Raw genomic sequence first — 17,030 nt, forward strand, 5'->3', positions numbered from 1 at the left:
TTCCTCTGACACGACCTACCTATACTGTATTCCTCTGACATGACCTACCTATACCGTATTCCTCTGACACGACCTACCTATACCATATTCCTCTGACACGACCTACCTATACTGTATTCCTCTGACACGACCTACCTATACCGTATTCCTCTGACACGACCTACCTATACTGTATTCCTCTGACACGACCTACCTATACCATATTCCTCTGACACGACCTACCTATACCGTATTACTGACACGACCTACCTATACCATATTCCTCTGACATGACATACCTATACCATATTCCTCCCACACGACCTACCTATACCATATTCCTCCCACACGACCTACCTATACCATATTCCTCCGACACGACCTACCTATACCATATTCCTCCCACACGACCTACCTATACCGTATTCCTCTGACATGACATACCTATACCATATTCCTCCCACACGACCTACCTATACCGTATTCCTCTGACATGACCTACCTATACTGTATTCCTCCTGACATGACCTACCTATACCGTATTCCTCTGACGCGACCTACCTATACCATATTCCTCTGACACGACCTACCTATACTGTATTCCTCTGACATGACCTACCTATACCATATTCCTCTGACATGACCTACCTATACCGTATTACTGACACGACCTACCTATACCGTATTACTGACACGACCTACCTATACCATATTCCTCTGACATGACATACCTATACCATATTCCTCCCACACGACCTACCTATACCATATTCCTCCCACACGACCTACCTATACCATATTCCTCTGACATGACATACCTATACCATATTCCTCCCACACGACCTACCTATACCATATTCCTCCCACACGACCTACCTATACCATATTCCTCTGACACGACCTACCTATACTGTATTCCTCTGACATGACCTACTTATACCGTATTCCTCCCACACGACCTACCTATACTGTATTCCTCTGACACGACCTACCTATACCATATTCCTCTGACACGACCTACCTATACCATATTCCTCTGACATGACATACCTATACCATATTCCTCTGACACGACCTACCTATACCATATTCCTCTGACATGACCTACCTATACCGTATTACTGACACGACCTACCTATACCGTATTCCTCTGACACGACCTACCTATGCCGTATTCCTCTGACACGACCTACCTATACCATATTCCTCTGACACGACCTACCTATACCATATTCCTCCGTGCTGACTAGGTAATCCGGTGTATCACTGACTTTTTTCTTGTTCCTCGTCTCCCAGTCCATCATGGCGAGGAAATTGTAGCCTTCCTTCAGCGGTTTCCATTCTCCCTGGGGCAGTATCGCTGTAATAAGTAGGGATGAAGGCAATGAAATATATGGATGGAAATGGGTTAACCTAGTAGGGAGGATAATTCTTTTGTTTATATCTGATTTCTTTATTGATACAAGAGGCCCAAAGGGCCTTAACGGTCACCTGAGATTTGAAATATTTCAGTTAATTTAATTGACCCTTTTTGGCCCCACCCATCAGCCCCTAGGGGTCAGTCAGGGCCAACATGTGCATGTCATCAAACTGTCTTCCCATGCTGATAATGTGAACCAAGTTAGAAAGAATTCAAATTGAAATCAAACAAATTAGAGTCAAAAATGTGATTTCCCTATATAAACTATAGTAAATTTTACCCCCTCCCCAGGGGCAAACATGAGACCCAAGGGTCATGAAATTCACAATTTTGGTAAAGTACCTTAAGACCCTTCCATTTATGAAGAGTATTTGATTCCATCATATCTGAGAGTAGATAAGAAGATTTTTGAAATTTCAGTCAATTTGACCATTTTTAGCCCCACCCATTAGCCCCTGGGGGTCAGTCAGGGCCAACATGTGCATGTCATCAAAATGTCATCCAATGCTGATAATGTTAACCAAGTTAGAATGAATTCCAATCAAAATCAAACAAATTATAGTCAAAAATGTGATTTCCCTATATAAACTATAGTAAATTTTACCCCCTCCCCAGGGGCAAACTTCAAACCCCAGGGTCATGAAATTCACAATTTTGGTAAAGCACCTTAAGACCCTTCAATTTATGAAGAGTATTTGATTCCATCATATCTGAGAGTAGAGAAGAAGATTTTTGAAATTTCAGTCAATTTGACCCTTTTTAGCCCCGCCCATTAGCCCCTGGGGGTCAGTCAGGGCCAACATGTGCATGCCATCAAACTGTCATCCAATGCTGATAATGTTAACCAAGTTAGAATGAATTCCAATCGAAATCAAACAAATTTCAGTCAAAAATGTGATTTCACAATATAAACTATAGTAAAGTTTACCCCCTCCCCAGGGGCAAACGTGAGACCCCTGGGTCATGAAATTCACAATTTTGGTAAAGCACCTTAAGACCCTTCAATTTATGAAGAGTGTTTGATTCCAACATATCTGAGAGTAGAGAAGAAGATTTTTGAAATTTTAGTCAATTTGACCCATTTTAGCCCCGCCCCTCAGGCCCCTGGGGGGGTGGGGACCATATAATTCACAATTTTGGTTGACCTTTAGCCATAGAAGCTTCCAGCCAAATTTCATCGAATTTGGTTTAGAGGTTTTGGAGAAGAAGTCGAAAATGTAAATTGTTTACGGACGGATGACGGACGACGCACGACGGATGACGACGGACAAAAGGGGATTAGAATAGGTCACTTGAGACTTTGTCTCAGGTGACCTAAAAATCTGTTGTGAACACAAGCATACTGAGTTTTGCTTAAGCAATACATGTCCCTTAACCAGCCCATGCGAAAATAGTAAATGACCATGACCTTGACCCAAAAACCATGAAAATCTAACTTGTCTCAGATATTATGGTCCTTTATCCTAGCCGATCCTCTTACTGCCACGTAAAGTTCAATGTTTGGTTAGCTGCATTACCATACAGCCCTACATTCTCTGTATTCTCTGTAGAGTTACCATACAGCCCTACATTCTCTGTAGTTACCATACAGCCCTACATTCTCTGTAGAGTTACCATACAGCCCTACATTCTCTGTAGAGTTACCATACAGCCCTACATTCTCTGTAGTTACCATACAGCCCTACATTCTCTGTAGAGTTACCATACAGCCCTACATTCTCTGTAGAGTTACCATACAACCCTACATTCTCTGTAGAGTTACCATACAGCCCTACATTCTCTGTAGAGTTACCATACAGCCCTACATTCTCTGTAGAGTTACCATACAGCCCTACATTCTCTGTAGAGTTACCATACTGCCCTACATTCTCTGTAGAGTTACCATACAGCCCTTCATTCTCTGTAGAGTTACCATACAGCCCTACATTCTCTGTAGAGTTACCATACAGCCCTACATTCTCTGTAGAGTTACCATACAACCCTACATTCTCTGTAGAGTTACCATACAGCCCTACATTCTCTGTAGAGTTACCATACAGCCCTAGATTCTCTGTAGAGTTACCATACAACCCTACATTCTCTGTAAAGTTACCATACAGCCCTACATTCTCTGTAGAGTTACCATACAGCCCTACATTCTCTGTAGAGTTACCATACAGCCCTACATTCTCTGTAGTTACCATACAGCCCTACATTCTCTGTAGAGTTACCATACAGCCCTACATTCTCTGTAGAGTTACCATACAACCCTACATTCTCTGTAGAGTTACCATACAGCCCTACATTCTCTGTAGAGTTACCATACAGCCCTACATTCTCTGTAGAGTTACCATACAGCCCTACATTCTCTGTAGAGTTACCATACAGCTCTACATTCTCTGTAGAGTTACCATACAGCTCTACATTCTCTGTAGAGTTACCATACAGCCCTACATTCTCTGTAGAGTTACCATACAGCCCTAGATTCTCTGTAGAGAGACAGACTTATCTGAAAGATATGACTTTATCCTTGAGGCTGACTTACTATTTGGATTAGACTTTCCCCGCAGTGATCCTTCTAACCAGTTCACCAGCTCATCAGAGCCAAATGTTGCCTGGTCATAATTGAATACCTCACCCTGAAAGGTCAAGGTCAACATTTAAAGACAATAAATCAAATGTTTCTTTTCACTGGTAACAGACAAATGTATTTTCACATAAAAGCATTTCTTTAAATGATTAATGTAGAAAGTTACCTAATATTACAAGTGTACAGTTTTATTGTGAAGAAAGATATGATGTGGAAAATAGGAGAAAATAAAGATATATGTAAAGGTTTGGCCTGTTGGGCATGATCATTTTAAATTCCAAAAATCCTGTAAGTGGAACAACAGAAATAGATTTCAGGACATACGTACCAGATGGAGGTTTACAAATGATATGGCAGGAATGCTGCCTTCAGGATTGTATTTCTTCAAAATTTTTGTCCCAAAACCTTCTCCAACTGTCCTACAACAATAATGAAAAAGGTGAATTTTTAAACAAACATCAGTTGTACCAAAAAAGGCTGTTGTTCATAAATTATTGTTCATAAAAACCTGATAATCTATGAACTATTGACTGAATTCACTGGTTTTTCAAAATAAACAGATTTTGTATTGATTATGAAATTTTTCTTAATCAATTGAATGTTATAAATGATCAATTTGCCATTACAATCAATAATTTGGGACAACACATACTGAAGTAATTTTTACCTGATCCAACAGAAGATGACCTCTTTGAACTGTTCACTCTTTACAATTGAGGAAAGGGTGTCCTTGACATTCTTAGATAAATCTTCGTCATCCAGGAAGGATATAACAAAAGGCTTTTTCTGTCTGTACAGGTCGGGGAACATCTTAACAGTCAGTTCTGGCTGTGAATGTATATGATACACACATATAATATATATTTGTCAATACTTTGTGTAAATCAATTTAGTCCAACTTGACCTCTATTGAGGAAATGAAAACAAATCCTTTTGTAACTAAATCACTTTGATATGATTAACCTTGAAACTAGGTATTTTTATTATTTGAAATGATGGCCTTGATGTTTTTTGGGTTTTTTTGACACTATGACCTGGTATTCTCATGAAATGATGGCCTTGATGTTTTTATGACACAATGACCTGGACTTCTCATCAAATGATGGCCTTGGCTTCTTTTTTTTGACACTGACCTGGACTTCTCATTAAACTCTCATGAAAAAGTTTGGACCCTGACTTCTGTTGACCTTGAAAACCAATCATGAACTTAACCTATTATAAATATTTAATAATAACGCCTGTATATACTTTGACCTTGACTAGTTTATCAGATGACCTACCATAGTAGGAATGCGTGCGCGAGTGATGAAGGTCTCTAGCTGTCCGTAGTTGTAGTCCCCCTTGTAGACAGTATGTGGGGACACGAGGTCAGTTCGCCTCATCACTATCACCGCTGGCAAAGTCACATCAAAATTTTCTTTAGCTCTGAAATCAAATGTATTTAACATAACTATAAGACAACTCAGGACTAACAAAGGCAGGTCTTCATGTTTATCCTTAACTAAGTCTCCTCCACTAACGTAAAAGTTTACAAAAGTTTTGGACAGCTTTATTTATGACCCACCTTTTAACTTACTGTTTTAAAATTGATGACACTGCAAAAATTAAAATGGGAGCTAAATACAGCACATTAAACTGGTATATATCTACAGTTACAAAACTTTGACCCTCGATATTTTCACTGGGAAGTTATTTAACTTTTATCTTTATTGAAGAGAACTGATATCACCATTATCATGGATATCCTTGGTGCACTGTTAAATGTAGTCCGTGCATGGTCATATTACAAGAAATTTGAATTTGACACTTTTTATCCCACTTTTCCTAGTTTACTTACAATGATGCTCCCTCGCCATTTTTATTGATTCCAAACATGATCCTATCCTCCATCTCTTTACCAACCTTCATAAACACGTCCATCTCTGAAAATACAGATATGCTATCAGTCCATCTCTGTAAATACAGATATCTCATCAGTCCATCTCTGTAAATACAGATATCTCTTCAGTCCATCTCTGTAAATACAGATATCTCATCAGTCCATCTCTGTAAATACAGATACCCCATCAGTCCATCTCTGTAAATACAGATATCCCATCAGTCCATCTCTGTAAATACAGATATCCGATCAGTCCATCTCTATAAATACAGATATCCCATCAGTCCATCTCTGTAAATACAGATATCTCATCAGTCTATCTCTGTAAATACAGATATCTCTTCAGTCCATCTCTGTAAATACAGATATCTCATCAGTCCATCTCTGTAAATACAGATATCTCATCAGTCCATCTCTGTAAATACAGATATATCATCAGTCCATCTCTGTAAATACAGATATATCATCAGTCCATCTCTGTAAATACAGATATCTCATCAGTCCATCTCTGTAAATACAGATATCTCATCAGTCCATCTCTGTAAATACAGATATCTCATCAGTCTATCTCTGTAAATACAGATATCTCATCAGTCCATCTCTGAAAATACAGATATGCTATCAGTCCATCTCTGTAAATACAGATATATCATCAGTCCATCTCTGTAAATACAGATACTCTATCAGTCCATCTCTGTAAATACAGATATATCATCAGTCCATCTCTGTAAATACAGATATCTCATCAGTCCATCTCTGTAAATACAGATATCTCATCAGTCCATCTCTGTAAATACAGATATCTCATCAGTCCATCTCTGTAAATACAGATATCTCATCAGTCCATCTCTGTAAATACAGATATATCATCAGTCCATCTCTGTAAATACAGATATCTCATCAGTCCATCTCTGTAAATACAGATACCCATCAGTCCATCTCTGTAAATACAGATATCTCATCAGTCCATCTCTGTAAATACAGATATCTCATCAGTCCATCTCTGTAAATACAGATATCTCATCAGTCCATCTCTGTAAATACAGATACCCATCAGTCCATCTCTGTAAATACAGATATCTCATCAGTCCATCTCTGTAAATACAGATATCTCATCAGTCCATCTCTGTAAATACAGATATCTCATCAGTCCATCTCTGTAAATACAGATATCTCATCAGTCCATCTCTGTAAATACAGATATCCCATCAGTCCATCTCTGTAAATACAGATATCTCATCAGTCTATCTCTGTAAATACAGATATCTCATCAGTCCATCTCTGTAAATACAGATATCTCATCAGTCCATCTCTGTAAATACAGATATCTCATCAGTCCATCTCTGTAAATACAGATACCCCATCAGTCCATCTCTTTAAATACAGATACCCCATCAGTCCATCTCTGTAAATACAGATACCCCATCAGTCCATCTCTGTAAATACAGATACCCCATCAGTCCATCTCTGTAAATACAGATATCTCATCAGTCCATCTCTGTAAATACAGATACCCCATCAGTCCATCTCTGTTAATACAGATATCTCATCAGTCCATCTCTGTAAATACAGATATATCATCAGTCCATCTCTGTAAATACAGATATCTCATCAGTCCATCTCTGTAAATACAGATACCCATCAGTCCATCTCTGTAAATACAGATATCGCATCAGTCCATCTCTGTAAATACAGATATCTCATCAGTCCATCTCTGTAAATACAGATATCTCATCAGTCCATCGCTGTAAATACAGATACCCATCAGTCCATCTCTGTAAATACAGATATCTCATCAGTCCATCTCTGTAAATACAGATATCTCATCAGTCCATCTCTGTAAATACAGATATCTCATCAGTCCATCTCTGTAAATACAGATATCTCATCAGTCCATCTCTGTAAATACAGATATCCCATCAGTCCATCTCTGTAAATACAGATATCTCATCAGTCTATCTCTGTAAATACAGATATCTCATCAGTCCATCTCTGTAAATACAGATATCTCATCAGTCCATCTCTGTAAATACAGATACCCCATCAGTCCATCTCTTTAAATACAGATACCCCATCAGTCCATCTCTGTAAATACAGATATCTCATCAGTCCATCTCTGTAAATACAGATACCCCATCAGTCCATCTCTGTAAATACAGATATCTCATCAGTCCATCTCTGTAAATACAGATACCCCATCAGTCCATCTCTGTTAATACAGATATCTCATCAGTCCATCTCTGTAAATACAGATATATCATCAGTCCATCTCTGTAAATACAGATACCCCATCAGTCCATCTCTGTTAATACAGATATCTCATCAGTCCATCTCTGTAAATACAGATATCTCATCAGTCCATCTCTGTAAATACAGATATCTCATCAGTCCATCTCTGTAAATACAGATACCCCATCAGTCCATCTCTGTAAATACAGATATCTAATCAGTCCATCTCTGTAAATACAGATATCTAATCAGTCCATCTCTGTTAATACAGATACCCTATTAGTAACTAGAACACTGACAATTGAGTCAGTAGAGGTTGATTATACAACATATCTTAGGATCCTAGAGTGAACATAATGAGTCTGATGAGTTTATTAATCATCTCTCTTTGATGGACACATGAATGGAGAGACACAGTGAATATTATACAGCCTGAAAATCCAGGCTTAATGCAGGCCTTAATAATTTATAAACAAGATTCATTCTTGATTTGTCAGATGAGTTGTCAAAGCTACCCTTAATCTGACTTTTTTATACATTGGGAAACCGGACAATTATCAACAAGACTCATTCTTGCTTCATCGTATTAGTTGTCAAAGCTATCCTAAAGTTGATTTTAACAGTGCATCTAGCTATAACACCAATCTTAATCAAAGGCCAATTCCAGAATATAGCACAAACAAAGGATACATGTAGGCAGAATTGATGTAGATTATAACAGTATGGTACAGGTATGTCAAACAAAAAATTGATGTAGATTATAACAGTTTGGTACAGGTATGTCAAACAAAACATACATGTAGGCAGATTTGATGTAGGTTATAACAGTATGGTACAGGTATGTCAAACAAAACATACATGTAGGCAGATTTGATGTAGGTTATAACAGTATGGTACAGGTATGTCAACGTTATTTTTAGAAAGAATCATATAATCCTAAATAACAAGAATGAAAATAAATCAGAAGTAACAAAATATCTTCATAGATACACAACCTTCTTTTTTATTCATTTTCATTCACATGATAACATTTTCTTAGAAAATAAATTTTGATAAACATTATGTACCTTTCTTGTGCTGAGGCTCAAACAGACCAAGCACTACGGAATCACTCGCGATTTCTGTCCCGCTGGGAAGATTGCCGAGTAGGAACGATTGTATAGCAGACACACTATGTAAGTCCACCATGTCTGTGTGATTGAGTCTGGAAAGTAAAAAAAATTATCAAATTTATACTTAGCCATGTGGTTCAGATCACACGACTAGAGAAGATTGCCAGTGACCATGTATTTCTATCTTTATTGGGCAATGACATTTTTTATAACATATTTTTCAAATAAAGTGTGTAAATGTGTAAATTGTGTTTACAACATTCTGTGTGTCCAGTCACAATCAAGTCACAAGTAAAGACAACACATCATACTCACAGTTTAACTGTGTTGACAACATTCTGTGTGTCCAACATCCCCTTGTAGTTCCTCAGTTTCTCTCCATTTCTGTAAATCCTCAACGTGGGAAATATTGTTACATTTTCTCGGGAGCAAACATCGGTCCAATCGTGGCAGTCAACACGTGCCAGTGGATTCCTCGGATCAAACTCAAGCTGTCTGGAGGCAGCACCATACAGCCGGAGGAATGCCATACTTTTGTCGTCAACTACAATAAAAAAACATCCTCCCTTTTAAACAACAATATATAAAACGTCCTCTCTTTTAAACAACAATATATAAAACGTCCTCCCTTTTAAACTCTTCCTAAAAGAGTTCTACTATCTGTAACATATTGCCAAGGAATTGTATTTTGACTGTGAAATGATACACTATCTGTAACATATCGCCAAGGAATTGTATTTTGACTGTTAAATGATACACTATCTGTATGAAATCTTATTGAATTAAACATAGTCTTGATAATATATTTTGATATCTAGTACACATTACAACATTAACCCTTTTTGTTTAGGACTAAAGTTGACTCACTTAAATGGAAGGTAGAAGAGTATAAATAGTAGATCCTTGTGTTGTCATAGTAACTTACATGGGAGGTAGAGGATAAATAGTAGATCCTTGTGTTGGAGACGTCATTGTAACTTACACGGGAGGTAGAGGATAAATAGTAGATCCTTGTGTTGTCATAGTAACTTACATGGGAGGTAGAGGATAAATAGTAGATCCTTGTGTTGTCATAGTAACTTACACGGGAGGTAGAGGATAAATAGTAGATCCTTGTGTTGGAGACGTCATTGTAACTTACACGGGAGGTAGAGGATAAATAGTAGATCCTTGTGTTGTCATAGTAACTTACATGGGAGGTAGAGGATAAATAGTAGATCCTTGTGTTGTCATAGTAACTTACATGGGAGGTAGAGGATAAATAGTAGATCCTTGTGTTGTCATAGTAACTTACATGGGAGGTAGAAGAGTATAAATAGTAGATCCTTGTGTTGTCATAGTAACTTACATGGGAGGTAGAGGATAAATAGTAGATCCTTGTGTTGTCATAGTAACTTACATGGGAGGTAGAAGAGTATAAATAGTAGATCCTTGTGTTGTCATAGTAACTTACATGGGAGGTAGAGGATAAATAGTAGATCCTTGTGTTGTCATAGTAACTTACATGGGAGGTAGAAGAGTATAAATAGTAGATCCTTGTGTTGGAGACGTCATTATACCTTACACGGGAGGTAGAGGATAAATAGTAGAACCTTGTGTTGTCATAGTAACTTACACGGGAGGTAGAGGATAAATAGTAGATCCTTATGTTGTCATAGTAACTTACATGGGAGGTAGAGGATAAATAGTAGATCCTTGTGTTGGAGACGTCATTGTAACTTACACGGGAGGTAGAACAGAATAAATAGTAGATCCTTGTGTTGTAGACGTCATAGTAACTTACACGGGAGGTAGAGGATAAATAGTAGATCCTTGTGTTGTAGACGTCATTGTAACTTACACGGGAGGTAGAGGATAAATAGTAGATCCTTGTGTTGTCATAGTAACTTACATGGGAGGTAGAGTATAAATAGTAGATCCTTGTGTTGTAGACGTCATTGTAACTTACACGGGAGGTAGAGGATAAATAGTAGATCCTTGTGTTGTAGATGTCATTGTAACTTACACGGGAGGTAGAACAGAATAAATAGTAGATCCTTGTGTTGTCATAGTAACTTACATGGGAGGTAGAGGATAAATAGTAGATCCTTGTGTTGTAGACGTCATAGTAACTTACACGGTAGGTAGAGGATAAATAGTAGATCCTTGTGTTGTAGACGTCATTGTAACTTACACGGGAGGTAGAGGATAAATAGTAGATCCTTGTGTTGTAGACGTCATTGTAACTTACACGGGAGGTAGAGGATAAATAGTAGAACCTTGTGTTGTAGACGTCATTGTAACTTACATGGGAGGTAGAGGATAAATAGTAGATCCTTGTGTTGTCATAGTAACTTACATGGGAGGTAGAGGATAAATAGTAGATCCTTGTGTTGTAGACGTCATTGTAACTTACACGGGAGGTAGAGGATAAATAGTAGATCCTTGTGTTGTCATAGTAACTTACATGGGAGGTAGAAGAGTATAAATAGTAGATCCTTGTGTTGTCATAGTAACTTACATGGGAGGTAGAGGATAAATAGTAGATCCTTGTGTTGTCATAGTAACTTACATGGGAGGTAGAGGATAAATAGTAGATCCTTGTGTTGTAGACGTCATTGTAACTTACACGGGAGGTAGAGGATAAATAGTAGATCCTTGTGTTGTAGACGTCATTGTAACTTACACGGGAGGTAGAGGATAAATAGTAGATCCTTGTGTTGTCATAGTAACTTACATGGGAGGTAGAGGATAAATAGTAGATCCTTGTGTTGTCATTGTAACTTACATGGGAGGTAGAAGAGTATAAATAGTAGATCCTTGTGTTGGATGGTGTTGGAGAAAGTTTTATCGGTTAGTTTTGGCACCAATGTTAGATCCATCTCTGATTTCCTCGCGTTAAACACAGCTTCTGCCACCTGGTCGTCCTGTGTCTCCACTGCCAACAAAGAATAAGATCATGATAACTATTCCTCCACAGATGTTTGATGACTCATCATAAGTGTTGTTGTGATTTTTAATTACTGACCATTTATGGTTTTCTATAACTAACCAAAACGTTGACTAAATTAACAATTTTACAAATTAATTTTCCCCTTACTAATGGCACTGAACAATATCTAAACATAGCTATGTATTTCAAATCTACACATTTTTCAACCTGAAATCTGTTCTAGGGTTCATATCTTGTCCTTAAAAATGTATACTACAGATAGACACATAGACACACATGTATGGATACAGAGAGACACACATGTGTATGGATACAGAGAGAAACACGTGTGTATGGATACAGGGACAGACACATGTGTATGGATACAGGGACAAACACATATGTGTATGGATATAAGGACAGACACCCATGTGTATGGATACAGGGACAGACACACATGTGTATGGATACAGGGACAGACACACGTGTGTATGGATACAGGGACAGAAACATGTGTGTATGGATACAGGGACAGACACACGTGTGTATGGATACAGGGAGAGACACATGTGTGTATGGATACAGGGACGGACACACGTGTGTATGGATACAGGGACAGACACATATGTGTATGGATACAGGGAGAGACACATGTGTGTATGGATACAGGGACAGACACACGTGTGTATGGATACAGGGACAGAAACATGTGTGTATGGATACAGGGACAGACACACGTGTGTATGGATACAGGGACAGACACACGTGTGTATGGATACAGGGACAGACACAAGTGTGTATGGATACAGGGACAGACACATGTGTATGGATACAGGGACAGACACACATGTGTATGGATAAAGGGACAGACACACGTGTGTATGGATACAGGGACAGACACACGTGTGTATGGATACAGGGACAGACACATGTGTATGGATACAGGGACAGACACACGTGTGTATGGATACAGGGACAGACACGTGTGTATGGAAACAGGGACAGACACACGTGTATGGTTACAGGGACAGACACATGTGTATGGATACTGGGACAGACACGTGTGTATGGTTACAGGGACAGACACATGTGTATGGATACTGGGACAGACACGTGTGTATGGATACAGGGACAGACACATGTGTATGGATACAGGGACAGATACACATGTGTATGGATACAGGGACATACACACGTGTGTGGATACAGGGACAGACACACGTGTGTATGGATACAGGGACAGACACACATGTGTATGGATACAGGGACAGACACATGTGTGTATGGATACAGGGACAGACACACGTGTGTATGGATACAGGGACAGACACACGTGTGTATGGATACAGGGACAGAAACATGTGTGTATGGATACAGGGACAGACACACGTGTGTATGGATACAGGGACAGACACACGTGTGTATGGATACAGGGACAGACACACGTGTGTATGGATACAGGGACAGACACATGTGTATGGATACAGGGACAGACACACATGTGTATGGATAAAGGGACAGACACACGTGTGTATGGATACAGGGACAGACACACGTGTGTATGGATACAGGGACAGACACATGTGTATGGATACAGGGACAGACACACGTGTGTATGGATACAGGGACAGACACGTGTGTATGGATACAGGGACAGACACACGTGTATGGTTACAGGGACAGACACATGTGTATGGATACTGGGACAGACACGTGTGTATGGTTACAGGGACAGACACATGTGTATGGATACTGGGACAGACACGTGTGTATGGATACAGGGACAGACACATGTGTATGGATACAGGGACAGATACACATGTGTATGGATACAGGGACATACACACGTGTGTGGATACAGGGACAGACACACATGTGTATTGATACAGGGACAGACACACATGTGTATGGATACAGGGACAGACACATGTGTGTATGGATACAGGGACAGACACACGTGTGTATGGATACAGGGACAGACACACGTGTGTATGGATACAGGGACAGAAACATGTGTGTATGGATACAGGGACAGACACACGTGTATGGATACAGGGACAGACACACGTGTGTATGGATACAGGGACAGACACGTGTGTATGGAAACAGGGACAGACACACGTGTATGGTTACAGGGACAGACACATGTGTATGGATACTGGGACAGACACGTGTGTATGGTTACAGGGACAGACACATGTGTATGGATACTGGGACAGACACGTGTGTATGGATACAGGGACAGACACATGTGTATGGATACAGGGACAGATACACATGTGTATGGATACAGGGACATACACACGTGTGTGGATACAGGGACAGACACACATGTGTATGGATACAGGGACAGACACACATGTGTATGGATACAGGGACAGACACATGTGTGTATGGATACAGGGACAGACACACGTGTGTATGGATACAGGGACAGACACACGTGTGTATGGATACAGGGACAGAAACATGTGTGTATGGATACAGGGACAGACACACGTGTGTATGGATACAGGGACAGACACACGTGTGTATGGATACAGGGACAGACACACGTGTGTATGGATACAGGGACAGACACATGTGTATGGATACAGGGACAGACACACATGTGTATGGATAAAGGGACAGACACACGTGTGTATGGATACAGGGACAGACACACGTGTGTATGGATACAGGGACAGACACATGTGTATGGATACAGGGACAGACACACGTGTGTATGGATACAGGGACAGACACGTGTGTATGGATACAGGGACAGACACACGTGTATGGTTACAGGGACAGACACATGTGTATGGATACTGGGACAGACACGTGTGTATGGTTACAGGGACAGACACATGTGTATGGATACTGGGACAGACACGTGTGTATGGATACAGGGACAGACACATGTGTATGGATACAGGGACAGATACACATGTGTATGGATACAGGGACATACACACGTGTGTGGATACAGGGACAGACACACATGTGTATTGATACAGGGACAGACACACATGTGTATGGATACAGGGACAGACACATGTGTGTATGGATACAGGGACAGACACACGTGTGTATGGATACAGGGACAGACACACGTGTGTATGGATACAGGGACAGAAACATGTGTGTATGGATACAGGGACAGACACACGTGTGTATGGATACAGGGACAGACACACGTGTGTATGGATACAGGGACAGACACAAGTGTGTATGGATACAGGGACAGACACATGTGTATGGATACAGGGACAGACACACGTGTGTATGGATACAGGGACAGACACACGTGTGTATGGATACAGGGACAGAAACATGTGTGTATGGATACAGGGAGAGACACATGTGTGTATGGATACAGGGAGAGACACACGTGTGTATGGATACAGGGACAGACACACGTGTGTATGGATACAGGGACAGACACACGTGTGTATGGATACAGGGACAGACACACATGTGTATGGATAAAGGGACAGACACACGTGTGTATGGATACAGGGACAGACACACGTGTGTATGGATACAGGGACAGACACATGTGTATGGATACAGGGACAGACACACGTGTGTATGGATACAGGGACAGACACACGTGTGTATGGATACAGGGACAGAAACATGTGTGTATGGATACAGGGACAGACACACGTGTGTATGGATACAGGGACAGACACACGTGTGTATGGATACAGGGACAGACACACGTGTGTATGGATACAGGGACAGACACATGTGTATGGATACAGGGACAGACACACATGTGTATGGATACAGGGACAGACACACGTGTGTATGGATACAGGGACAGACACACGTGTGTATGGATACAGGGACAGACACATGTGTATGGATACAGGGACAGACACACGTGTGTATGGATACAGGGACAGACACGTGTGTATGGATACAGGGACAGACACACGTGTATGGTTACAGGGACAGACACATGTGTATGGATACTGGGACAGACACGTGTGTATGGTTACAGGGACAGACACATGTGTATGGATACTGGGACAGACACGTGTGTATGGATACAGGGACAGACACATGTGTATGGATACAGGGACAGATACACATGTGTATGGATACAGGGACATACACACGTGTGTGGATACAGGGACAGACACACATGTGTATGGATACAGGGACAGACACACATGTGTATGGATACAGGGACAGACACATGTGTGTATGGATACAGGGACAGACACACGTGTGTGTGGATACAGGGACAGACACACATGTGTATGGATACAGGGACAGACACAGGTGTGTATGGATATAAGGACAGACACCCATGTGTATGGATACAGGGACAGACACACATGTGTATGGATACAGGGACAGACACACGTGTGTATGGATACAGGGACAGGCACACGTGTGTATGGATACAGGGACGGACACACGTGTGTATGGATACAGGGACAGACACATGTGTGTATGGATACAGGGACAGACACATATCACAATTCTCATCTGTATACAAATGTCTATTTGTAATATAAGAACTGGAATGAACTTTATATTTAGCTGTATGGCCATGGTGCAGTTTTATATTTCATTGACTGTATGTGTTACTACATGTATTTATAATGGTGGTATTGATTTGTTCGTAAACTATTTAGTACAACCTGCTAAAATTTCTGATTCATCGAATGGGTTAAGGTCTGAGTCTCCACCGGACATTGATTGGATTTCTTGTCCATCTGCTGTAGGGGAGAGATCCTCGCCCTCACCGACTGCCATCATGTTATTGTAATTCTCAGCAGTTTTTGATACAAACTTAAATATATTTCCTTCTGTCACCTCCTCTTCAAAGAAAACTGGTGATACCTGTAAATATTAATTAGAATGTGCTTTTATTATCTTCAAATTAGTTATCACACAAGCTAATTATTCTGATAACACCGACATTGCCTTGT

At 40.1% G+C, this 17,030-nt stretch overlaps 1 protein-coding gene across 3 annotated transcripts in view; it reads right to left on the reverse strand.

The window, feature by feature from the left end:
* The window catches only part of LOC117323203 (thioredoxin domain-containing protein 16-like), a 32,087-nt gene that overhangs the window by 3,892 nt on the left and 11,165 nt on the right, over window positions 1–17,030 (reverse strand). For all 3 annotated transcript variants that reach the window (XR_004531677.1, XR_004531676.1, XM_033878258.1), the window contains exons 9-18: window positions 16,740–16,941; window positions 11,956–12,105; window positions 9,504–9,732; window positions 9,144–9,280; window positions 5,806–5,890; window positions 5,249–5,393; window positions 4,636–4,796; window positions 4,297–4,387; window positions 3,924–4,017; window positions 1,202–1,339 (exon numbers count right to left, since the gene is read on the reverse strand). Coding sequence is in view for 1 of the 3 variants with exons in the window: in XM_033878258.1 (XP_033734149.1) it covers window positions 1,202–1,339; window positions 3,924–4,017; window positions 4,297–4,387; window positions 4,636–4,796; window positions 5,249–5,393; window positions 5,806–5,890; window positions 9,144–9,280; window positions 9,504–9,732; window positions 11,956–12,105; window positions 16,740–16,941 (1,432 nt within the window). In the remaining 2 variants the exon portion in view is untranslated. The remainder of the gene's footprint in view (window positions 1–1,201; window positions 1,340–3,923; window positions 4,018–4,296; window positions 4,388–4,635; window positions 4,797–5,248; window positions 5,394–5,805; window positions 5,891–9,143; window positions 9,281–9,503; window positions 9,733–11,955; window positions 12,106–16,739; window positions 16,942–17,030) is intronic.

This window comes from Pecten maximus, chromosome 3, assembly GCF_902652985.1.
Source record: "Pecten maximus chromosome 3, xPecMax1.1, whole genome shotgun sequence".
NCBI classification, from domain to species: Eukaryota; Metazoa; Mollusca; class Bivalvia; order Pectinida; family Pectinidae; genus Pecten; species Pecten maximus.